This window comes from Muscardinus avellanarius, assembly GCF_963383645.1.
Source record: "Muscardinus avellanarius genome assembly, chromosome: 5".
Lineage (NCBI taxonomy): Eukaryota > Metazoa > Chordata > Mammalia > Rodentia > Gliridae > Muscardinus > Muscardinus avellanarius.
The window spans coordinates 70,500,341-70,526,998 of record NC_137790.1 but is presented as its reverse complement, the minus strand read 5'-3'; the positions used below and the strand labels follow the sequence as shown (position 1 = coordinate 70,526,998).

Here is a 26,658-nt window from a genome sequence, read left to right as displayed (position 1 = left end):
CATTACATTTCAGTATATAGCCTGAAGGCTTCTTTTCAGTCACAGTGATGGACTTGTGCACATGCACCCACTGCTTTAACTCATTTCTCCTACTGACCAAATACAGACAGTTCTGGAACTCCTGAATAAAGGGTTCAGATAAAGCCTCAGGAGGAGGCTAATTGACTGTTTTTGATGTGGTGTCATCTGTCTGCATTAAGGAGGTGCAGAATCCATCATCATTTACTATAGGGATGTGGCAATTCACACAGACCCTTCTATACAGAGTAGCAGCAGTATTATGGATTCTGTTTGGTACCTGTGGGGGCTGACTGCCAGGAAGCTTAGAACCAAATTTGCTGCCATACTCTAGGAATTGCATGGGACCTTATGTCATTGTCATTAGGTTGTTTTTTTTTTAATCTATCATGCTTATTAAATAAAGCAGGACTTTATATAAATGCTCCCACAATCCTGATCTTACTGGTACCAGATTTTACTCACTATACTAAATGTCTCTAGCTATTGAAAATATTTCTAATTTGGGTATTCCTTTTAGTCTTCTTAGTGACCATTAAAATTAGCTGTTTTTTTCTAGGTAAGTATGCTAAGCTCTTAAAATCTTTGTTTCTCACAGGTCATAGAGAAGAGATACTTTTTAAGAGAAGGTAACCAGGTTAGTGTCTGTCTTTTCTTGATAAAATGAGTTCTTAAATTTGGAGAATTTAAGAAATGGTTTCCAAATTTATTTCCAGAGGTAGTTAAAAAGAAGTTGGGGGGAAAGCCTTTGTAGGCACAGGCAGCTTGTTTTCTTCTATCCTGTTAAGTACAAAAGGAGAAGATCAGAGCAAAGGGAAAATAAGGATCTAAGAAACAAGAATTACAGGATAAGGTTATACTATTAAATAATAGAGGAAATCATCTGCTTAAGACTCCAAAGGCATATTCCACAGTCTATCACAATATATATATAATTCATAGAAAAGTCCAGTAGGTGAGTATTAGGAGATTTACCTTTATCCTTTCTAATTTAATTGACATTATCACCAATTCGTTGGCAATTATTTTCCATTTTGGTAGAATTACTTTTTAATCATTTAATCTTCTATGGTTTTCTGAGTAAAACTTCAGGAATCTGGCTCTATAATGAACAACAGGCTGATATACAGAAAACAAAAGAAAAAAATGAATATGAGCATTTGAGTTTTTTCTGCTTGAAACTTAATGTGATTGTCCTTCTTGCCTTCAGATTCCTGGCTTTCCTGATCGAAAAAGGTTTGGGGGAGGAACACTAAAGAGCTTTCATTATGACTGAATTACACTCACCCTGTGGAAGAGTGAGCCAGCAGTGGCAGTGTTCACAGCGCTCCCGGAGCTGTGTCCGTTATTACCATCCCCGCCTTTTGACGAAATCATCTCAAAATGCTGCTCTTCAGCCTCACCCGTTAATGGAAAAATGAAAGGAAGTAACCATGTGGGAGGTCCAGGCTGTGTTCCCATTCTCTCTGTTCCTCACCTTTCTGTCCCTTTTTAGAGATTATGTAAAAGCCCTGTGGAAATATGAGATTTTCGTCAAGATGATGCCGTAAATGAGCAGTGACAGAACACTGCAGAGAAAATTTACTCTTGCCCGGAACTGGAGGAATTTTATGGGCCTGTAATTTTCCCACACTCGTTGCTGAAAGCTTAATTAAGTACTTCAAAAATGAATCTTTGTTGTTTTACCTTCTTGAGGGGAAAGGTTATGTTAACCAGCCCTGAGTTGTCCACCCAAAACAATCTCTGTCATTTTCAGAGAAGCCAAATGGTGTTATTTAATTGTCTGCATCCTCTTCGCACACAGGGATGCCTAAGAATAGCAACCCTTGTCTCCCTCTCCTTTCCTTTGCAAATGGCTTAGTGGCTGTGTGAGAGGCAGACTAATAGCTGGAGTTAAATATAAATACGGATTAATAATACATAGAGAACAGCAGTACCAGAAAAGAAGAATTCTGCAAGAAATCGACAGCCCCTTCACTCTTTAGGTTGCAGCTGTTGGCATTCTCTCAGTGTTTTCTGTTTGGAAATAGGCAGGGTGAAATTTAAGATCTACACAAAGACAGTAGGAGAGATTAACAACCTTTTCTGTATTAAGAAAACTTAACTCCTAAAATATCCCTTAACTATAGTCAGTAAACTAAGAATTTTATTCTTGTGTCAACATGTATTTATGGAGAAAAGTAAAAATAAGTTCCATTGCAACCATTTACATGAGTTATGAACTAGAATTCTTGGATTTCATAATCACTCCGAAGTTTTTGGTGGGTGTTGTGTGTATGTGTCTGTATATATGTATAATTGTTCATCATTATCTTTCTTACTCACCTTTTTTGCTTGTTTAATTCTCTCTGCCCCAGTTCTTTCTTAGTATATAAAATTGACTTCAAAAAATTGTAATTTGTTGCCTTATTCAGCACCTTATCCTTCGTATTCTCTATCTCTGCTACAGATCTCTATTGTCTGATTTTGTTCCATATTTAAAAATAATAATTATCAATGCAGTTGCAGTTCTTATGTTAAAACTAGGGAAAACATTAAATTCATTTTCTATTCCATTTTAATTAAATTTCAGAAATACTTTGGAAATCGAGGTATACAGAAAGAGGATATTAAAAGAACATTAGCAAGTACCTTTAGAAAGGCAGTCTTGGGAATTTGAAAAGGCATTTTTTTAAAGCACTTTTCATCAGCTAGATTATTCTTTAGTCCCTTTTACTTCCTCACTGACAAGAGCTAGCCCTGGTTTCTTTTTTGACATAAAGGAGAGTTATGCAAATCATGATCAGTGTGTAGAATTTGGCACCGGTGTGTTGTGCCCTAGGCTGTGCAATGGGAAGTAAAAGCCAAATGCTCCACAAGGACCTAAACCAACTAAAACTCTTTGTACTTTCCATTTTAAAAATAAATCAAGAGGCTAGGTATGTAGCCCAGTGTTTGAGTGCCTGCCTAGCATGGACAAGGCCCTCAGTTTTATCCCAAGCATTGCAAAATTTTTCATTTAAATTTTTAAAAATGAATCAAAGTTCCTTCTTTCACTGAGCATGGTGATGTGTGCCTATAATTACAGTAGTTGGGAGATTGAGACAGGAGGATTGCAACTTAGTAAAACCCTGTTTCAAAATATATATATATTGCCGGGCGTGGTGGCACACGATTGTAATCCCCGCACTTGGGAGGCAGAGACAGGAGGATCGCGCTGGTTCGGAGCCAGCCTTGCTGGCTTAAGAGACCCTGTTTCCAAAAATAAAAAAGTATAAAATAGGTCTGGGAGTGTAGCCTGGAGGTGGAAGGGCTTCCAGGAACCCCAGTACCACCATATATATATATATATATATATATATATATATATATATATGTATGTATTAAAGTGGTTAAGGTATAACTCAGAGGTAGACCCCCTCTCTCCAGAGTTCAATCCAGTACCACTCCTGCACAAAACTCCATCCCAATGTCTCTACTTTCTCTCTTATTAAGAAATGAAAGTCAAAGGGAAGAAGATTGTGAGTTTGAGGCTAATGTGGGCCAACATAGTAAGACCGTCTCAAAAAGTATGTACATACAAACATACATATATGCATATGAAAATATTTTCACATAAAAATAACCCATCACTAATGGCCGTAGGGTCAGCCTTGAAAAATTAACAGTGTTCTTCAGCTCTGTTTCTTCCTGCTACCATCTTGATTCCTTGAATTATAGCTAAGAAAAAATAATTTTTAATAATTTAAGGTAAATTTGTTACAGGTATTAGTAGGCAGCAAAATAAGGTTGTTTGCCAAAATATTATTAGGCATACTTAGTCAAAGGAATGTTTTTAAAGCATAATTTTTTGCTAAGAATTAGTCATAAAAATTGCTTATAGATAATAAATATAAATACCAATATAGTTTTCTTAGGTATTAACTAAATCTTAATTTTATTAGCTTCTTGATGGAGCAGACTGCTAGCAGTAGAGAGAGCTCTGTGTGTTTTTCCTCTCTGTGTAATTTATAATTCTAAACCAATAGTCTCATCACAGAGGCAACCAGACGTGAAGGCATAGAGTCATTCATCTGTGCCTCAGGTGGGCAAGACGCTTATTTGGAATCTAATTAAGGACTTAGGCTGGTCTCTCCACCTTAATGCTAATGGGGTTTAGAACATACCACCACAAAATATATCACCTTGGCATTTGAGAAAATAATAGGAACAGGAGGGTCACTCAGCTCCTCTTCAACCCTCAAGCAAGCCATAAAACCTAGCTGACCTGAAGTAGATCATAAAACCTTTATTCTAGAGGTACCCTCCCTTTATCCAGAGAACATCCTTTTGCCCAAAGATAGAGATACCAAGAAAAATCAGAACATACAGGCCTTGCTAAGTTTCTTGCCATTAGACCATATCCTTTTATCCTCCAACCATATATCCATAGAACTGTCCATAAAAAATAAAAGGTATCCCCATTACTCTGAGTCTTCAAACTTATGTAAAATAAATGTGTATTCTTTTCTCCTGTTAGTCTGCCTTTTGTTACAGGTGCCTCAGCCATGAGCCTAGCTGTGAATGAGAAAAGAAATCTCTTTCCCTACATTGCTCTTAAGAAGAACTACCCCCAAAGGGATTGATATGGATTAGGTTTATCTCAGGTTCTCAGAGTCCCCCTTACTTGAGGCATTCATAATATCTAAGGGCCCCCACACACACTACTGTTTTCTTGTTCATTCTGAAAACGGGCTTCACGGAATTGAGATGAGCTGGGCCATTGAACTTAGATGAAGAGCTCCTGTTCACTGCCATTATGGTTTTGAGCCTTCATTTCATAGTGTGTGGTATAGCACCCAACACAGGTGTAGCTTTTTATGGGTACTTAATAGATGGTGGTTTAATTGAATTTTTTAAAGCCCAAGTATCATCCTGTTTTAAGAAGTTTGAAGGTCTAAGAGAATGTCTGCATTGATTTAATATCTGTTAAAATTCAACGGAGGATACTGTTTGGGGGAAGAGAAGAAGGAAATTAAAAATTAATTTCTCCATAGTGAGACTGAGCTAAATCACTCTGGTGGGAGATGAAATGTTCCAGGAAATCTAGCCCTGGGCCTCAAATATTAACATTATATTTGCCTGTGCAAAATACGTGGAGCTAGAGTTTACCAGAGCTGCTTCATGGGGTAGCAAAAGGCTCTGACTTCTAGTTACTGTTCATCTGCATTGTCACTTAAGGATTTAAATCAATGGCTTTTAAACTCAAAAGAATATAAAAATCCCCCAAGTGCTCATTTAAAATGCAAATTCAAGGATTTCTGCCTCTCCTCTGCCAATTCTATGTGGCATATGGCAAGGATTTTGTACTTTGGTGTAGATTGTTGTTACTGTGGTGGTGGTGGTGGTGTTGGTGGTGGTGGTGGTGGTATTGGGGACCCAGGGGAATTGACCTAGGGGCATTTAACCTCCAAGCTATGCCCCCAATTCTTTTCTTTTCTTTCTTTCTTTCTTTTTTTTTTTTTTTTTTTTTTTTTGTGGTACTGGGGTTCCTGGAAGCCCTTCTACCTCCGGGCTACACTCCCAGACCCTTTTTTTTTATTTTTGGAAACAGTCTCTTAAGCTGGCTTCGAACCTGTGTGATCCTCCTGCCTCTGCCTCCCAAGTGCGAGGATTACAAGTGTGCGCCACCACGCCCAGCAAAGTTCTATTTTATTTTTGAAACAGGATCTTGCTAAGTTGCTGAAGCTAGAATCTTCATGAGCTTGCAGTCTTCCTTTCTCAGCTTCCCAAGTATTAGGATTATAGGCATGTACCACCACACCCAGCTAAAATTTTTATTTTTTTAATAGACAAACCAGGTGATTCTGATTCAGGTAATCGGGATCTAGCCTTTTAGAACAAATAATAAATTTATCAAAAAGTCGAGAATATATACACTGTAAACTTTGTGAGCACCATCACAGTAGAGCTCGTCAAAGTTCATCTCTGGCTGCCTCTGTGTGACCTCACCTTAAAGAACTGGCCTGTTTCTCTCTTCTCTAGGCTACACATGCCCAGGTGAACATGAGGTCACATACTGGCAAACATGAAGTGTTTGTCTTTGATGTATTGCTGTCATTTTTGTTGCTGTCACTTTCTTCTTCCCAGGTCTCTGTCAGTCTCTAATCTAATCAGTGCCTTGCCATCTTGCATCCACCCTTCTCTTGCACCATCTTTGTTTTCTCAGCTGGCTAGCCACTAAATTTTACCGAGGTTATGACTAAGCAATGGTGAAGAACAGAGTCCCCAGTCTCCAAGATGGAAAACCTTGCTCAGGCCGGGCGTGGTGGCGCACACTTGTAATCCCTGCTCTTGGGAGGCTGAGACTGGAAGATCGGCAGGGTCAAAGCCAGCCTCAGCTACTTAGTGAGGCTCTCAGCAACTTAGTGAGACCCTGTTTCCAAATAAAATATAAAATAGGTCTGGGAGTGTAGCCCAGAGGTAGAAGGTCCCTGGGTTCCATCCCCAGTACCACCAAACAACAAAATACCATTGCTCAGACCCGTCTTTTGTTGGAGCTATTCATCCTGCAGTTCTCTATCCTCTAACACCATCGTGGAGTGATTGCTCTGTGGTCCTGTGACATTTAATTTATATCCTATAACAGTCCCCAGGTTCCTGAATATAATGTTTTCTGTTTTCTTGGTGTGGGTCAGAAGTATTTAAATTGGGAGTATCCCAAAAGGTTTATAAGCACAGAGAGTTTTTAAGTGAAACAATTTCCATATGCATGCATCTCTGTCAAAATTGAATAAACAGCTTTTTGAATGCAGCTCTCCCCACCTCTACTTTTATGAGCACCCTTTTCTACTACAAGGAAGGAACAATTCACTTGTAGTACCAGTACTACAGTATGTTGCTACATGGTGTACATGTCTTCAAAATACCAACAAAAGGTCAATCCTAAGTATTTGTTTTATTTGAGGGCTTTGCCTGTCCTATGCCCCATAATTATTTAAACCAAACAAAAAGTTCCTAAAAGCAAAGAGGAGAACTTTGGCAAGAAATATCCAAAGCTGTGGCACATTTTTCATGGCAAACTTGTCTGGCCTATCATAGTATTAATATTTTTATTATATATTATTTATTTATTTATTTACTTTGGTGGTACTGGGTATGGAACCCTTCTACCTCTGGGCTACACTCCCAGACCTATTTTATATTTTATTTGGAAACAGGGTCTCTTAAGCCAGCAAGGCTGGCTTCGAACCTGCACAATCCTCCTGTCTCTGCCTCCCAAGTGCGGGGATTACAAGCGTGCACCACCATGCCTGGCTTATTATATTTTTATACAGGCTAGACATGGTGGTATATGTGTGTAATCACAGCACTTAGGAAACTGAGACAGAAGGACCGCAGGTTCAAGGCCAGCCTCAGCAGTTTAGTGAGCCTCTCAGCAGCCTAGCAAGACCCTGTTTCAGAATAACAAGGGTTAGGGGTGTAGCTTAGAGCTAGAATTCCTCTGACTTCAACCCCCAGTACCACAAAAGAATAATGACTATACAAGCCAAGTTATATCAAATTAACATTTTTGTTTCCTCAGCCCTTTCTGAGTAAATGAGTTAGACAAAGCACCTCTAAATTCAAGTATAACATTTAATTAAAGTAAGTGATTCCAGTAGCTGGGTAATGAAGCCTTTTTCAATCAGGTTTTCAATTATTTGCTTCAACACAATTAAAAAGTAACTTAATTGAATTGTTGACTGGTAGATCATTAAAAATAATATTTACTGATAAATCACTGTGATTTTCATGTTTAGTTCAGAAAAAATGGAGAGAAACCATAAGAAAATGTCTTGCATTCATATCTACTTTTTTATATATACAAATTTTCTCAGCACTTTTATCTATAAAGCCTGAAAATAGGATGAAATGATACTGAGTCTTAAATGATACTGAATTCCTATTTCATCTTAGAAATAAGAATTATTCATTCATGGATATGAGAAATAAAGGAGGAGAAGTAGTCACTTGATTTAAAAAAAGCATTTTCAGAAAAAAATAATTTTCGTACTTAATTTATTCATATGTACAGGCCATTGACCTAGAAAATCCTCCAGACTCAAATCTGGAGGGAAGACACTTGCCCATGACATTCTGAAAGTGCAATGGGAAAAGGAGACTGGGGGTCTTTCTGGTTTTTCTTTTGAGACTGGGCCTCACTATGTTGCTCATGTTGACCTCCAAGTCCTGAGCTCCAGCGCTCCTCCTGCCCCAGCCTTCTGTGTCATGGGCTGCAGGAGTGTGCCACAGCCCTCAGCAGGGTGGAGGGCTCCTCGCCACTTACCACACTTGTTTTAGGACCTCCCCCTACTCCCTGGAGCTTCCGCAAGAGAGTATGCCTCCTACCTTGTGCTGGAATCTGGAGAGGCAGACACCTGTCTCCAGTGCCTTTTCAGGTTCTCTGCATCACATCTTCCCCACACTAGTTCACCCAATTGTCCTCCTCTGTCTGGGTTTCAGCAACTTTGTTTCTGTTGCTCACAGCTTTGATATTGTGACTCTGTTCTGGTCCAGTGTGCCTTTGGTTACCCCTGTCCAACCTACTCCTTCCACTCGGGGTCTTTTGAAGCTGGTCTTGTCCAGAAGTTCACCTCTTTCACCTGCTTCCAACTCCACCAAGACTCTCCTTTTCTCAGAACCCTTCCCTGACTAGGTTCCTCCACTCTGCTCATTTTAGTCACGCTGTCCTCAACACAGGTCACTGAATGCACTGTACTTTCATTTTTCTATCTGTACTGACTGTTCACTCTGTCTAATGCCCTTTCTATCCAACTCTCATTCTGTAAGACCTGGGTCCGTCATCATCATCTCGGGGAAGCCTTCCTTGGCCCCACTAGTCTGGACGCGGTGCCCCTCGATCCTTCCATGACACCTGAGCTCTTTACAATTACAGCACTTATCACACACTGTTGTAACGATTCTCAAAGATTATTAAATAAAGGCTGGGGATATAGCTTAGTGGCAGAGCACTTGCTTGACATGTATGAGGCTCTGGGTTCTATCCCCAGCACCACACACACACACACACACACACACACACACACACACAAAAATAAGTGAATGTGTGATCTCATTAATTAAAATGAAAGCCATTAGAGAATCAGAACTATCTGTACCAATATTTTACTTATTCTCCTATCCCTTGAATGTATATAGCATGGTACTTGGCATATGGTAGTTAGAAAGCAAATACTCTTTAAACTGAATCATTGTTACAAAAAATAGAAAAGGATGGAAAATAAAGTTAACCTACCTAGGAGGGATTTCTAAAGTCTAGTGATAGGTGATTTCTATTTTAAATATTTTCAGGCCCATCAAAGTAATTTTCATCCAGTCAAGGATCTATTATTGTTTTCTTATCTCTTCAGAAGTCTCTCAGACCTTAGGAAAGAACTAAAACACCTCTTAAGCTGCCATCAAAGCTGGTTAAATAAAAAGAGCACAGAAAGATATGGAAAAGTAGTCAGGTGCAGTGGTACATTTGCAATCCTGGTATTTGGGAGGCTGAGAAAGGAGAATCGTTGAGGCCAGCAACTTAGGGAGACCTTGTTTCAAAATGAAAATGGGACTGGGGGTATAGCTCGGAGGTAGACTGCTCCTGGTGGTTCAAGCCCCAGTACCACCACCACCAAAAAATAAAAGTAAGTAAAGCTTTTCCTTTGTCTTTCACTGGCTTTGTTCATTTGGTTTGTAACTACCAAATTCTAACTTCCAAGATCAACAGAAATTCAAGACCCAAGGTACTCATAAACTCAGATGTGCAAGAGATATCTTTTTTGAATATATTTTCTGTCTTGAGTCTGCGTCTTACATAAATAGTGAAAACAGCCCCAATAAAGCACAGGTCTCCACCTCCCTTTCCCCTGGGTTTGCACATAAATTCCAGAGATGCTTACATAATACCATAGTGTCATCTGTTTATGCTGACATATGCTGAGATGTGCTGTAAGCTGCCTGGTCCACACACATCCGTCCACAGTTGGCCACCCACACATCACTTGTTTCCCTTTCATCTGGCCCTTTCTGTGTGAGCACCTCACGCACAGACAAGTTATTGTGCTGCTGCTACGATAAGCTGCAGCCCAAGGACCTCTGGAGCTTGCTTCTAAAAGAGAAGGTCTCAAGCTGGCAGCCTATAGTCATTTCAAACCTGCACATGTGTTTTCTGACTGCATGACTGAACCATTTATCTAATACTGCTTAACAAACCACCCCAAAACTTACTAGTGCAAAGTACGCCATTCTATTTGCTCAAACAATTCTGTGGGTCAGCAGTCGGGGCTGGGTTTAGCTGATAGATCATCTGCTGGTCTCACTAGGGATTGCTCATGTATCTGCAGCCAATCTGCCTCCTTCACATGCCTGGCAGTTAGTGTGGGGCTGTTGGCTGGATCTCTGGAGGCTAGCCAGGCATGTTGGTCTCGGGCTAAAGGAAATGGCTAAGTCCTAAGGCACAAACACTTTTTATGCCTCTGTATCATATATTCTAGTGTCATGCTTACTAAGATTCAGAGAAAACTCCTTGATGGGAGGAGCATCAAAGTCATAGTCAAAGGAGCACACATAACAATGAAGAATTTGGGCTTTTTTTTTTATAACTTAACATAATGGTTTCCTGCCTTCCTCCCTCCCTCCCTTCTTTTCTTCTTTTCTTCTTCCTTCCTTTTGTTCTTTCAGAAGAATTCTCAGATGTCCTAAATTAAGTTATAGGCCAGAGAATGAAGAGAGGAAAGAGATAAGGGAAGGTCATTTGAACTTAGTTTCGACTTTAAATAAAAAAGAAAAAATGCTTTACATTCTTTTCCTTTATGCTGAAAACTGTCCATCAAGGTACATCACATTCTGATTTTGAAACCAACCAAGAAGTAGCAAAAAGTTCTCTTTATGGAATAACCTCCTTTCCCAGGACTCTGCCCGCTTCACATTTCCCTGTCCCTCTTCTCTATAACCATTGTAGGGTCAATGTAAATTATTTCTGTTTCTTTGCCCCAAAAGAGTTATTATAAAATATCACAAACCCTTAGGTCCACTGGATATTTTTCTACTATCCAACCATGCTGCTGGTGGCTTAGGAAATTTGTCCCAGGACCTTTTAGCTGACATCTGTAGTGCTCAATGAACCCTTTATATTCAGAGACCACTTACTCTCAGAAGTTTACATCCTCTCTTTCGTCAATGTTAAAAGCCTGCAACTGCATCATACCTCAAAAAAAATCACCTAATATGCTTTACTCATTTACTCATTTACATTTCCTTTCTGTTCTGTTGCCCACATTATAAAAACTTGTTTTTGTGAAATTAAATGAGGTAATGTCTGTGGGGGAAACCTGGCACAAGCAAGCACTCAATATGTTTGCTTCCTTCCGATGACTGAGGAGGGTCACCACAATGAAGGACTAGTGTTGAGAATAATCCCTTTGTCCATTATTAGAAGGAAAAGAGTAGTAGGAAACAAAATTTCTAATGAATTTATAAGAACACTATATTTTAAGAAATCAGGAGAAACAATAGTAAATATCTCAATTTGTTTTCCATGAAGTGCTTCAGGCTCTGAACAGTTCACCAAAAAACCTGAGCTCATCCCTGGGAGATAGCTGCAGACAGCTGCCTGGGCCCAGTCCCTGGCTTCAGGCAGCTCTGTGGGAACAGCTGGGGTGGAGAGCACTTCATGTTCTCACTGATTTCCAGGGCAATTCCCTGTTCCTTCCTGGACTGAGTTAGGACTGAGTGGAGAATTCGTTGCTATAGCTGGCAGGCACTAACCCAGAACTTCTTTCCCAGATAGCTTTAAATTCTCAGCCTTTAAAGTGGAATAAATCATTGGCCAATATTTACCTCCAGTGAAGAGGAACCAGGCCTCTGCAAACTTTCAAAAACAGCTTGTGTTTAATAAAAAACCAAGAGTATATACTGGGTGGGGATGTAGCTTAGGGGCAGAGCACTTGCCTAACATGCACAAGGCCCTGGGTATCACCCATAGCACTGCAAAACAAAAATGTTACATAAGTTTAGTTAAAAGCTTGCCAGACTTTCTCCCTAATATATGAGTGAGGCAATTCTTCTGGCTAACTTGAAAGACCTGCCTACCAGTGAAATCGTGGAAACAAGAACATCCAGAGGACAATTTGAAGGAGAAACAAGTATTTGGCTTCATATTCTCTCTGGCCTGGGCTTCCTGAAATTATCACACTTGCAGCAGAAAGACAATGGCTGAGTTGAAGGTAAGTAATCACGCAGCTGGGGCTGGGACAGTAGCTTAGTGGTAGAGCTTGTGTTCGGCATCCTGGAAGCCCAGAGTTTGATCCCTAGCACCAAAAGAATATAAACCACCTGACAAATTTTCTGTGGCTGCTTTGGCCAGAATTTATGGAAGCTTTTGAAAACTCCAGGGGTCAAAGTTGAAAATGATTTGGTGGGGAGGGGGTTCTGTTATAACCTCTTGTGTACAGAGGCTTCACAATAGTCTCTATGGGCATGGCTGGAGAGACAAGGAAAGGGATATTGGCTATCTCTCGACTTTATTCATTTCAAATATTGTCTTGGGGATCTGTGGACATCCAAAGGGGTCTTCTCCACCATGGACACACATATTTTTCACTTTATCTGTTTTCTGTCCCCTGGCTCTCTAACCCCTTGTAGCTCCAGCTTCCTGGCCTGCTTCCAGCCAACCAATTAAATAGGTCTACTTTATTCAGTTATTTGAGATTCAGAATCAGCTTTAGCCAGTACAGACCTAGCACCTTCTCTGGGAAATAATTCCTTCTTTTCATTTAATGTGCAATTGCACATCATGAGTAGGTTATGTGCTATTGGGTGCTAGGTATTTTAACTGTGCATTAGCGCATATTGTAATCCTCAAAATAATCCTGGGATATAGATCCTCTTTACTCTTTCTACTTAACAAGTAACAAAAGCAAAGCTCAGAGAGATTAAATGGCTGTTGATAGGTGATGGAAACTGGATTAGAATTTGGGCTTATCTAAATCCAAATCCCACTCAGAAAGGAGAGTTGGTGGCTCCTATTAGACTTGTGTCATAAGGCTGGGGAGTGTGTCTCCACTGTTGAAAATCTGCCCTAAACTTTGGCTCAAGCTAGGTGGGCCAGACTCCTCCGCCCCCGCTTCTTCCCAGAATATAGTGTTCACAGCATTGCCCTAATGGCTTCCAACTAATGCTGAGTTTGAACAGTTAGGCACCTCCCTAATTCACAGGGATCCTAAATGCTCTCAGCATCAGTTCGTATCTGTCTGTCTGTCTGTCTGCCTTTCTTTCTTTCTTTCTCTTTCTATTTTGTGGTACTAGGGATGGAACCCAGGGGCATTCTACCTCCGAGCTACATCTCCAGCCCTATTTTTTATTCTTTATTTTGAAACAGGATCTCACTGAGCTGCAAAGGGCCTCATTAAGTAGCTAAGGCTGTCCACGAACCATGATCCTCCTGTCTCAGCCTCCCAAGTGCTGGAATTACAAGCGTGCACCACCACGCCCAGCTTGTGTCTTTATTTTTATACCTGGCTGAGAATTAACTCTATTGTTTCCTTCAGTAAATATTATATACTAATGTATGATGCTGCAGATTAGGATAGGAACTAAGTGTGGGCTAGGCAGAGTCAAGAGAAACTTCCTGAAGGAGGCTGTTCCTAGGCTGAATCTTGAGAGAAGTAGGCATTGGTGAAGTGACAAGAATGGGCCAGAGGAAATAGCATGTGTAAAATCACAAAATATGCTGAAAGCCCTGTGTTTTGTGGGATCCCAGTGATCCATCCAAGTTGGAATTGCTGGAGGGACAGCCAAATGGAGACACCCAGGAGGGGACAGAATATATATGGGCCTGGATCTCAGGGCAGGGGGCAGGGGTAGGGGAATAGATATAGGGATCATTGCATCCACGGTAGTACTTGAAGTCTTAGAAAAGGGAGAACATATAGAAACTGTTTTATGATGAAAGTCTTAAGAGGAACTTCAGCAGGGGTCGGTAACATTCTTAACCATTTGTCAATAAATTATAGCTAAAATCCCACCCTGCTATAATTTTTAAGCAACTTGTTATGCATAACATCAGCACACCAATGTAAATTGCACACTGGTCTTTGTTCTCGATTTCAAAGGCATCTACAGCCTGCTGTCTGCTCTCTGGAAGGAAAGGTTAGCTCCAGAAGTCAGAAATCCAAACACAGAAAGGCAGATTGCCTCATATCCATTCTAATCAATAAACATTATGCAACCTTAAAAAATGTTTCTCATCTTTTATTTCTTCATGTTAATGGATCTATCAGCACAAAACCTCAAATGAAATCACATGTCCATAAAAACACAACTGGGGTAAGAGAATTCAAAAGATAAAATAATAAAATCCAATGTAAACAAACTTTCCTGCTTTTTTGTTGTTGTTTGAACCTAGAAGCATTCTACCTCTGAGCTATACTCCCAGTCTTATTTTTTATTTTTATTTTAAAACAGAATCTCACTAGATTGGTGAGAGTCTCACTACTTGCTGAGGCTGTCCTCAAACCTGTGATCCTCCTGCCCCAGCCTCCCAAGTACTGGGATTACAAGCGTGCATCACCACGCCTGGCTTCCCTACATTCTTGACTAAGTTACTTCACTTCCCCAAGCCTTGGTTTCATCATTTTTAAAGAGAAGAGCTGGTTATACACATAGCTCTTTACATGGGCACCACCAATGGGATCATCATTCACTTGCTTTGAGTCAAGTTTCTGAAATGATTCTAATGATTAGCTAGAGATGGAACCCTCTGGCTTACAAAGTTTCCTGTTGCTTCTATGACAAATTACCAGAAATTCATTGGCTTGGAACAACCCAAATTTATTTTCTTACATTTCTGGAGACTGAAAAGTTGTCACCAACTTTCTTTTGCAGTCAAATCTCTGCTTCTGTCTTAAAGGGACATTTGTGATTACAGTTAGGTTGTTACATCCCAGTGATCAGGAATCTCCCAATCCTGAGACTCTTTTCCTTAATCACATCTGCAAAATTCTCTTTCACTATATAAGGTAACACGCCCAGGTTCCAGGGATTAATAACAGATAGATACCTTTCAGGGCCATTATTCAGCCTACAACAATAATCTGAACATTTCCCTAACAATCTATATTCTCTGCTCCTGTCAAGTTTTAACAGAAATATTAGACTCTTTGCAGAGAGGGGAATAAAAAAAACCCAAATAGCAATAATTCCTCCTCTACTCTGACTTCTCTCTCTTTACTTAATGACCAGTAAAAAGAAGTAAGGTATACTATCTGCCAGTCCCATTGGTGTTACTGAGAAAGCACCTCATAAAACTCCTTTGAGGAGTAAGTCATATCCCAAGGACCAGGTGAGAGTTAAAAAGCTGGATACAGTGAGCTGCCAAAGACCTGAAGGTCCCAAAGTCATATGGAGCTCAGTAATTTGCTCTTTCATTTAGAAAGGGTGCATAAAACTCTCTTGGAAAAAAAAATCTTTTTATGTCGGATCAAAGTATTCACAACTCTGAAATGAAGAAAACATACAAACACACTTGCTTACTGTCAGATTTTATGCTATGTCATTTTCCTATAAGGTATATTTTTACATAATCACCGAACCAGCTGGAGTTGAATGCTGGGATTTTTCACAGCGGATCAAAGCAGAGTTCAGCTTCTGTCCTTGAGCTCAAAAGCCTCGAGAAAGCAGCTGCAAAATACAGCTTCCTCGATTCAGATGCCTTCAGCAGGGAGGAACGTGGCATTTTAAAGCTCTTAATAAACTCATCTGTAACTTTGCTCCCAGAGGATCAAGAAAAACAACTGAGTCGATAGTGACTCAGCAGTTTCCACCTCCTCTTTAGCCAATGCACTGCAGTGAAGCAGGAGAAAGGGATTCAGAAATCACACCTCTCTCAGCCTTGGGTGGCTCCCTTCCAAACCACCAGCTGTTCTTTCCGCTTTCTTTTTTGTTTTCTAAGGCACAGCCTGAATCAAATGCTTCAGAATCACTAACTCTCTTTTTCCTTGTTCTGAACACATATGACCGCTGTTCTCAGGTCACCTCCGTTCTGAGGCCCACAGTTGGAAAGAATGGGAAAGGTTAATAAGTAAACCCACCCAGGCCTGCCTGAAGGCTCAGCGGTACCTGGCAGCTCTCGAGCCTTCCTTCTTCCTCACAGAGAGCAATGCCATGGCAGTACAGCTGAGGGAAGGCACTGTAATGCCCAGTGGCTTCCGTCACAGGCGCGTTGAAAATTCCATCTCCCAGAATTGAAGATAATTTGGGGTCATTACCGAACCTCAGCAGCTCAGATTCAATCCTGCAGATGGTGAGCCTGAGGTCCATTTTGAGAAAGAAAAATTGTACTCTGTGACAAATCAAGATACTGAATGGTCTCTGCCATTTTCCCCCAAAGATAGCATTCCAAACTGCATGCTGCTGTTGCTGCTGCTGGGAACAAATCTCGTTTTATTATAAGTGTGTGTGTGTGTGTGTGTGTGTGTGTGTGTGTGATGAAAAATTTTCAAATGTACCAAAAAATGTGGGGGCTGGGGGTGTCCTCAGCAGTAGAGTACATGTTTCGCATTTGTGAAGCTGGGGCTCAATCCTTAGCACGCCCCCCTTCCCCAGAAAACTGTGTCTGAAGGCAAAAGAGTAATCTCACTTCCATTGCTTTCTAGGTCATAACATTTCACATTCAATATCCCTTCTAAATATAGACGCTGTTGGCCTGATCATCGCTCACACACCCAGGCGTGTTACATCTAGCTCATCTTCCACACGCTGCCAAGCACTCTGGAGGGCCTACCCTCCACCCACGGCCATCCTTCTCATATCTCTTAAAGAAATTTGTTCAGATGGTGGCATTTCACTCGCTCTCATCCTTGGTAAAATCAGGCAGTGGTTGAGGTAGAGCTAAGGGAATTCTAACCCCACTTAGCACACCAGACGTGCACTCACAGGAGAGCTGCCTTTCAGTGAGGAACAAAATCAGTCAACAAACATCTGTTGAGTACCTTCTATGGGCCAAGGCACAGGGTACACAGAGGCAAATGACTGCCCTAGTCCTGGGCTTCACGGGACTGATAGAAGAGCAGAGTCAGATGGTGACAGACCTGTGACAAAACTTGCAGGCCTGCTAAGCCTCACGAGGGCAAACCTCGGGTCAGGGTTGATGGGTAGTCATTGAGCCCAGATCTGCTGGCTTTTCATCAGATTGCTCAGAGGACCCTAAGCACTGCTTCACACAGGCATTTTAAAGATAAATTTCCAGGGAAACAAAAGCTGTTTCAGGAGGATAGTGGAATTCCAGTGCATAAAGGATGGGGTAGCCTGGCATAGTGCGATTACTAGTTGGAGGCCAACCTTAGCAATTTAGTGATACCATGTTTCAAAATAACATATAAAAAGGGCTGGGATGTAGCTCAGAGGTAGAAGGCCGTAGGTTCAGTCTCTAGCACAAATGATGATGATGATGATGATGATGGTGGTGGTGGTGGTGGTGGTGGTGGTTAAGGGTGGAGTAGCTCATGCTGTGCTGCATAGAGCCCCCATGGCTCTTATAGCTGATGGAACAGCATATGCCATATGTCATCTGGCTGTGGACTCATTTCCCAAGAATCAGGATTAACTTCAGTCATCCCAGAAATCATTCGGTTCAATTTCACTAGCTCTCTATGGGCCAGTAACTTGATGAATAACCGAGCTCTTCTTTGGGGATCGATACATATTGACTTGTACTAACTACCACTAATAAAGCAGTCTTTGCTATGAAAGAGTAAATTTCAGTGGATCTCCATAATGTGCTTCAGAGGACCCTCACTGTCCAGGTTCCCTGCCAGAACGACAGGTACATTTGAATAAAATGCTTAGTTGGTGATTACCTATGGCAAAGCGCAACCCAAATTATTACCATTAACTGTAGGACTTCTGGGAGAAGCTCCAAAGTCTTTATTGAGAAACCTAGTTTTCTTTCTGGTTGTAAAGTTAAGAGATGGCAACCATAGTAGGCTCCATTGTAAAAATATTCTGGGCTGACACATCTCCTGAAAACCACTCCTATCTTTCAACTTCATTTTCATGTATACATACATAATACATACATGTGCTCCACAGATGACCCAGAGAACATAGCTGCATCAAGACTAGTTTGGAGAGAGCTTTCTGGCAAGGATTTTGCCAGATCCACATACTTCTTCCCAGTTGCTTTTTTCTGTGGTATAGAGGGGCAATAGAGCCTCAAATTTAGGGAGGTTACAATCTGGGCCAGGTCAGATCCTACTAATCTGGAGTTGAGGTGTTGCCTGAACCATCTCCCCTTTCAGGAACTCCTAGAATACACTAGACTTCATGATCTGGTTCTTATTTCCAGTACTTGGGAGGCTAAGACTGGAGGATGGCGGGTTTACAGCCAGCCTCAGCAACTTAGCAAAGCCATCCACAACTTAGTGAGACTCTTGTTTCAAAATAAAAAATAAAATAAAATAGAGCTGAGGGTGTAGCTCAGATGTAGAATTTCCTTGGGTTCAATCCTCAGTAACACATATACACACACACACATCTTGTTCTTGAGATGGGATAATGAAAAATAAGCCATAAATAAACCAAATAGAACTAACTGTAGAAAAGCCTATGCAATATCCAGCACTTCTTCTTAATTGGAGGTCTTTAAAATTCACACAAAGTCTGTCTTCTTTCCTACCTGGTTCATGCATCCAGACATAGCAAAGAAAGATACTTCATATGGAACATCATGCACAAACACTTTACCCTGTTCACATGTTCACCTTCCTGGACCACCAATGTTGAGGAGTATTCTTTACGTCCTACTAATGGTAACATTTGTGTCTTTGTCTCATACAGTACATTTCTGGATTTGGGAATGAATGTGCTTCAGAGGACCCTCGCTGTCCAGGTTCCCTGCCAGAAGGACAGGTACATGTGAATAAAATGCTTAGTTGGTGGTTAACTACGGCAAAGTGCAACCCAAATTAGTACCGTTAACGGTAGGACTTCCGGGAGAAGCTCCAAAGTCCAGCACTGAGGGGACTTCCTGGTAGTTCTCTTGAACAACCTGAGATATGACAATTATGAGAAGAAAAGTTACTTTAGAAATGTGCACACAAAGATGTTCACAGCAGTGTTATTTATAACAGCAAAACTGTAGCAATCAAAAATTTTGTGTGTGGTACTGGAAATTGAATTCAGGGGCATTCTACCTCCAAATTACTCCCCCAGCCCCACTGGTGTTTTTTTTTTTTTTTTTTTTTGGTAGGAAATAGGGTCTTGCTAGGTTGATGAGAGTCTCACTACTTACTGAGACATCCTTGAACCTGCAATCCTTCTGTTTCAGCCTCCCAAGTACTGAAGGGTTACAGTCATGCACCATCATACCTAGCACACAACAATTTTTTTCAAAACTTTTTTTAGAACATTTCATGGCATGAAAAAATGTTTATGGTGTAGTTTCCATAAAGAGTAAAGTTCTGATTATTACAGGATTATACATATCATAGAATCCCCATTTTGAAGGGTAAAACTGGAAGGAAATATACTAAATATGTTAACATTGGGTTACTTTTGGTTGCTGAGGTAGTGGGTGATATATTTTATGAGTTTTCTACCATAAATATGTGTTACTTTTATAATTGGGAAGGAGTCACACATAAGATTATTACAAGAAGTATATATGTGTTGGGGGTGGAAACATCCGGTGGCCCTGAGGACTCCCATTCAGGGCAGGATTCCCCCACTGAGTTGGTTGGTGGTGGGCAGGCGGGATGCTTTCTGGATTGGAGTGATGTTACTTATTCCCTCCTTTGTTTTAGAATAACCCTCAGGTCTGCCCCTACAATCTGTATGCTGAGCAGCTCTCGGGATCGGCTTTCACTTGTCCACGGAGCACCAATAAGAGAAGGTACAAGGATTAAGTTGATTCTTGACCTGCAGACAGGGCAAATATGAACAGAACATTGTGAGGCCTCCTCTACCTGGGCCATAGAGCCTTCAGTATTCTGGGTCGCAGTCAGGGGAGACTGGGCCTTGTTCTCAGCTAGAATCAAGTGTCTGGTGGGAGAAGATGAGGAAAAAGCTACACAGAGCCTGAAAACCACACAAGTCCATTTCCACTTGTGAATTCTCATTAGTATGAAGAAAATGTTTCTAACACTCTGGACTTCCTCTAGGGACCGTCTAGTGAGTTGTTAGTTTGTTGGCTTGTTATAGTACTGGAGACTGAACCCAGAGGTATTCTACCTCTTAGCTACACCCTCAGCCCAGTCCTTTTATTTTCTGTTTTGAAGCAGGGTCTCGCTAGGCTGCTGAGAGCCTCACTAAGTTGTTGAGGCTGTCCTTGAACCTGCAAAACCCTCCTATCTCAGCCTCCCAAGTACTGGGATTACAGGCATGTGCCACCACTACCAGCAACCAGCAGAGTTTTGTTTTGGTTTTTATTTACTTATTTTCTTTTTATTATTCCTCAGCTGAATACATTATATTCTTTGCATGAAAATGTTGGTTAATCCAGGTTTGAGTATTTGAAAGGTTCATGCATTGTGCTCTTGTGAATTGAATTAATCAGGTTTTTATTCTTTGAAATTCGCCTTTGCTAGAAAACTTTGTACCATATGTCATGTTCCATGCTTGCACTATTCCCGCAAGCCAGGTCAGTGAACTCTCTCCTCTGATTAACTCCTAGGGGGCAGGTCAGAAGCGGTAGATGTGGATTCAGGAGGCAGTAAGCATTGTGATTTAAACAAATAGTATCTGTCAGGCATAGTGACGCACGCCTGTAATCCCAGTACTTGGGAGGCTGAGACAGGAGGACCACAGGTTTGAGGCCAATCTCAACAATTTTAGCGAGAACTTGTTTCTAAATAAAGTTTTTAAAGGGCTGAGGGTGTAGCTTGGAGGTAGAATGTCCCTAGGTTCAGTCCCCAGTACCAAATAAATAAATAAGTAAATAAAATCTAGTTGTAGGAGTGTCTGGCTAAGGCATCTGTGAAGAGGGCTGCTGCTGACAGTGGCAATCTGGGGAAGAGGGCAGGGTCCTGTATGGCTTAGAAGGAGGGAGTGGGATTATTGCTACAGGGTCCTCCTGAGAAGCAAAAGAGGTAGTGAAGACTAAAGCACCAAGGGCCACACAAGTGACAAAGACCGCTTCCCCGGCGGTCAGCCACTCTGCAGCCAGAATCCTTGCTCCTTCTTTTCTAGCTGTATGTCATTGGACAAATCATGGACGCACTCAGAACCTAGAGTTCTTTTATGAGATAGGGATAATTATAGTACTGATTTCATAGTCATGGTGAGGATTAAAGGAAACAATGTATGTAAAGAGCTTAGCAGAGCCAGGCATGGTGGTATACACTTGGGAGGCCGAGACAGGAGGATCACAGGTTTGTGGCCAGCCTCAACAATTCAGGGAGGCTCTCCACAACTTAGTGAGACCGTGTTTTAAGATAAAAAATAAATAGTGCAGGGGTGTATCTCAGAGATAGAACACCCCTGAGTTTAATCCCCAGTGCCACAAAAAAAAAAGAGTTTAGCACATTGCCTGGCACATGATTAGTGTTCAATTAATGTCAGTTCTTATTACAATCATCATTGTTACCACCACCAGAGAAGAGCTTGTGCCTTGGTTCCAGGGTCTCTCTAGGAGGTTGTAAAAGAGCCAAACACAAGACATGGCAGGTGCGATGTTACAGTGTCAGTATCAATACTGTTTTTTCTCTTGATAGATATGTGCATGAAGCGGCAGGTGAAGAGATAGAGTTTCTCAAGCATGTCAAAACTCAGGGGCTAATTCTCTTGCTATTTAATCATCTCTCTTTCTGCAAACTCAAATAGACAGAGTAAGGTAAGCAGGCAGACGATTGCGATCCATTCTAATTTATGACAACCTGGCCTTTGTGACTATGTTCTTGACTTTATGGCCATCCACTAACAGGCCACCTGGTCCCCGGATTCTGCTGCCTGCCCCCATTATTCAGCAATGTCTTCAGCCAGCAGGAGCTCAGCTCTATTCCAGGAGGCTGAAAGGAGCTGTTGGCATTTCATTAAGGAGCTGGCACAGTTCCCTGAATCAGAATTAAATCTCTGTCCAGGGCAATATAGTACTGCCTGAGGATTTTATTAACTCAAGTTTAAAACAACAACAACAACAACAACAACAACAACAACAACAACAGTTGGGGTCGGAACAGAACATTAGGCATGGTTCACCCATTCGCTTAGAACTCTCTACTGGGTTCCACAGGAATGTTGTGAAAATGTTTAGAATTCCCAGAAGGAAGACTGATACAGCCCTAACTATAGGTGGATCTGAAATTCTCAGTCACTACCTAACCACAGAACTATTAGTGATTCTATTTACCTCTCAGGGATTGGTTTTTATTAGAATAGTTAGCTGATCCTTTGGGTCCTGAGAAGGTGAGAGACAGGACAGAGAATGAGGAAATTTGGGGCTATGATAAAAACAAACCAAACAGATGAGTAAAGGAGGAGATACGACTCAGCAAGCATCTGATAAGTCTGCACCTACTATGCGCCAGGCACCTTAGGTATGTGAACTTGTTCTGTCCTCACAGTCATCCTAGGAGACAGGATGAAGAACACAGGATCCAGGAAGTTTAGTAACTTACTCAGAGTCACACAGCTGGTTCTAAGATACACATGCATGTTCTCAACTCCACATCCCACTGGGTGTTGGAGAGGCTTAGTGAGCACAAGGTCTGATGTTGCATCAAGAGCTGGAGGAATCAGATGGAAATGAACAGATCCCGTCTATTTATCTCCAGATGGCTCACTGTTGGTCCAAGCCAACTCCATCTCTTAAGAGTAGGCCATTTTTCAGATTAAAGAAGCTATTAAAACAGACCTGAGCCGGGCATGGTGGCGCACACTTGTAATCCCTGCGCATGGGAGGCAGAGACAGGAGGATTGCGCAGGTTTGAAGCCAGCCTTGCTGGCTTAAGATACCCTGTTTCTAAATCAAAATATTTTAAAAAAAATAGGTCTGGGAGTGTAGCCCAGAGGTGAAAGGGTTTCCAGGAACCCCAGTACCACCAAAACAAAACAAACAAACAAACAAACAAACAAACGAAAAAGACCTGAGCCGGGTGTGGCAGTGCATGTGCCAGAACCTCAATATTCGAGAGGCTGAGACTGGGGTGGGGGAGTCACAGGTTTAAAGCCAGACTCAGCAAAGTAGCTATGCTCTCAGCAATTTAGCAAGACCCTATTTCCAAATAAAAAATTAAATCGGTCTGAATGTATAACTTGGAGGTAGAATGCCTCTGGGTTCAATCCCTAGCACTCACAAAATAAAAATATAAAACAGATCTGTTCTTTCATTGTTAAGATGTAGGATCCTTCTTCTTTTGTTTCCTGTTAAGGTAAATGGTCCCTGAAACGATTTAGGTCCCTCTCAGTGAGTTTCAGTGTTTCTCTCAAGGTCTGGAAGGTTGTCCTTCTGATATCCTTCCAGATTCCTTTATCAGACTCTTCTTTCCTTCCTAGAGCCTGAGATCTGGTCCTGTCAGAGAGAACACTGGCTCAGGCCTTGACATGTACAGAGAAAACTTAGAAAGTAAAAGAAAGAGCCGGGCACCGAGGTGACGCTAGTAATCTCTGTACCGGGGAGTCTGAGACAGGATAACAGGTTCCCAGCCAGCTTCAGCAACTTAGACCCTATTTCAATATTAAAAATGACAAAAGGACTGTGGGTGTGGCTCAGAGGTAGGAGGTAGGATGAACCCCTAGGTTCAATCCCCAGTACTCCCACACACAAAAAAAAAAGAAAGAAAGAGGAAAAATATGTAAGTATACTATAATAAAACACAGACACATATTCTTCTAATTTTGGAGTACAGAAGTATTAATTTCCAAAGCCTATTACAGATTAATGTCAAAAAGACAAATGACAGCCAACTTGAGAACAGTATAGGACTTGTACAAGTGACTCAGAAAAATTGCAAAAGGCTAATAAACAAATCAGCAGATCCTCAATTTACACCAATAATTCACCATAAGACTAAAACTACTAATGATATCCTTTAATAGGAAGATTTAATAGAAGATTAAAATGCCTCATTTACTGAGAAAGTATGCTAGAACTACTAATTCAAGCCTCTTTCTAATAAAATACCTTTCTTACCTTTTAAGGGAGTAATCTGTTGGTTTTAAGAACCAAAAAATTGGCAACTCCAAGTAAAAGTAATTAATCTATTCTCTTTTACTATAATTCCTTATTCTTATATTTTCTATTATGAAATGTTTATTGATTTATATAAAGATAATTTCTACCCCATTTACCATTATATAAATGTTTGTCTTGAGCCTAATTTCAGCCCTAATATTTACTTGTTCAGGGCACATAGCAATTTGGGGGAAGATGTGGATGATGAGGCGTTCTCAAACATTACTAGTAGTTATGAAAATAAAAGATACAACAATTTGTAAATTTTCCTCATATATGCACTGAATGTATCTGAGTATATATACTTTTATATGTGTGCATATATTTGTATATGTGTGTATATATATGTTCCCATACACATATATATGTATATATATATGTATATACACACATATATACATGTATGTGCGTGTGAGTGTTAAGCCCTAATGTCTTTAAGGAATAGCCCTGAAGAAATTAGAGAAGGCATTTATCTTTCACAATAGCTATTTATTTAGGTGCTGGGGTTGAACCCAGGGGCATTCTACCTCCAGGCTATACCCCAAGCCCTCTTTATTTTTTTTATTTCAAAATAGCCTCACTAAGTTGCTGAGTCTCACTAAGATGCTGAGGCTGGCCTCAAACCTATGATCTTTCTGTCTCATCCTCCCAAATACTGAGATTACAGGCATTTGCCACCAAGCCTGGCTCTTTCATAATTTTTTTCTTTTCTTTCTTTCTTTCTTTCTTTCTTTTCTTTTCTTTTTTTTTTTTTTTTTTTTTTGGTACTGGGGATTGAAGCCAGAGGCATTCTACCTCCAAGATACACCCTCAGTCCTATTTTTTTATTAATTTGAAACAGGGTCTCACTAAGTTGTGGAGTGCCTCACTAAATAGATGAGGCTGACCTCACACATGCAATCCTCCTGTCTCACCCTCCTAAGTACTGGGATTACAAGTGTGCACCACCATGGCTGGCTTTCACAATTTTTTAAGTACTTGAATTATTCTTATCATTGACATGTATAATTTTTATAATTTTTAAAGAAAATAGGATTGTGTTAGAAGAATAACAAAAATAACACCCATATGTTCTTGATCTCTGTAGAATTCATTGTCCTCATCTCTAAGAGCAAGGTTTAGCATCTGAGGATGTAAATAAGCTTAAGTTTTTCTATGGATTTCCCTGAATATATATATATATATATTCAGGGAAATCCATAGAAAAACAGGAAGTATACGAGGGATACCTCGTATATTTTCTATTCCCTTAGAGTTGTTGAGAAAGACAAGTCTTCTTTTGGGGACAGCATGAGAATAGCTAGGAGCTGGAGGCTTGATCTGAAGCGTGATAGGTGAAGTAGAAAGGAGGGAAGAGACCAGAGCTACAGGCGGCAAAGGGCTATTAAAAACGATGCTGTTCTAGCATTAGTTCTTGGGAGGCTGTGAGAAGATTACAGATTTGAGGACAGCCTCAGCAACATAGCAAGACCCAAAAACCTAGTGAAACCCTGTTTCAAAACAAAAAGTAAAAAAGGGCTGGGGGTGAAACCACACACACACACACACACACACACACACACACACACACAAGCTGTGTCGTTGTTTCCCACATTAAAGCCCACAGATGGTTGCTGACTTGAGTCTTTCTGAGGCCGCCTCCTGAGCCAGTCTGTGGGTCACGCAGATCATTACCCTAAGCCATGTGTGTTCTTATCTCCCCTAGCTGGCTGTATAGGATTCTACCTTCAGTTTCTCACAAGCCCTTTGAATCCATTGACCAAGGCCACATCACTCACAACTGGGATGAAGTCGACCCTGATCCTAACCAGGTAATCTAGTCTTATAAATTGACACATACTTATGTATCTAAAGATATTTAAATAGAAATATTTAAATTGGGGCTAGGAGCTTTGAAAAATTAGATTTCTTAAAATAAATGCTAGTTGTCTGTGTTTGGCTCAGATTTGGTGGGGATTGAGGAATTGGCGTGTGTGTGCGCGCGCGCGCAAGTTTGTGTCTTTCTAGCTTAATGGCATACATATAGGCACAGGAGTGGTTCAGACTTGGTAGGAGTGAGAAGTAAGTTAGATAAATGAAAATTATATAAGCTGGTCAAAATATCTACATGCCCATAGGTTTTTGTTTTTTTTTTGGCTTAGTTTAGTTTTGTTTTGCTAACCTAATCTTACCACAGAATACAGAAAAACATCTTCAATACTAATGCCCCAGAAGAGAAGCCTTCAAAATCTGATTATGGGAATAAGAGTCTTGCTGTCTAAGCAGGAGTCTGTTTTATGGTGATGGATTGCTTTCCCACTCTCTTTACACCTAAGGACTTCTAGTGTTTGCCTAGAAGTTTCCTCATTTTGGTCCAGTGATGAGTGGGCTTTTTCTCTGGGTACCAGTCTTAACGTTCTCTGATAAAGTGTATAAATGAGATAGATACTCATATGGTGAGGCAGATTCAACACTGTAATGGACTGAGCTCTTTT

The 26,658-nt window shown here is 40.8% G+C and overlaps 2 protein-coding genes across 4 annotated transcripts in view; both read left to right on the top strand.

Annotated features, from left to right (window-relative positions):
- RABL3 (RAB, member of RAS oncogene family like 3) overlaps window positions 1–1,294 on the top strand; it is a gene marked incomplete at both ends in the record, with an annotated part of 51,388 nt that extends 50,094 nt beyond the window's left edge. For 2 of the 3 annotated variants that reach the window (XM_080696429.1, XM_080696428.1), the window contains 2 exons: window positions 617–655; window positions 1,229–1,294. In XM_080696429.1, coding sequence (XP_080552555.1) covers window positions 617–655; window positions 1,229–1,294 — 105 coding nt within the window. Of the gene's footprint in view, window positions 1–616; window positions 660–1,017; window positions 1,056–1,228 lie in introns of all 3 variants that reach the window. The other variant, XM_080696427.1, reaches the window with a different exon arrangement.
- Window positions 1,295–12,227: 10,933 nt separating this feature from the next.
- HGD (homogentisate 1,2-dioxygenase) overlaps window positions 12,228–26,658 on the top strand; it is a gene marked incomplete at both ends in the record, with an annotated part of 55,395 nt that continues 40,964 nt past the window's right edge. The window contains 6 exons of the mRNA XM_080696525.1: window positions 12,228–12,242; window positions 15,612–15,744; window positions 16,046–16,206; window positions 18,853–18,924; window positions 19,818–19,906; window positions 25,890–25,995. Coding sequence (XP_080552651.1) covers window positions 12,228–12,242; window positions 15,612–15,744; window positions 16,046–16,206; window positions 18,853–18,924; window positions 19,818–19,906; window positions 25,890–25,995 — 576 coding nt within the window. The remainder of the gene's footprint in view (window positions 12,243–15,611; window positions 15,745–16,045; window positions 16,207–18,852; window positions 18,925–19,817; window positions 19,907–25,889; window positions 25,996–26,658) is intronic.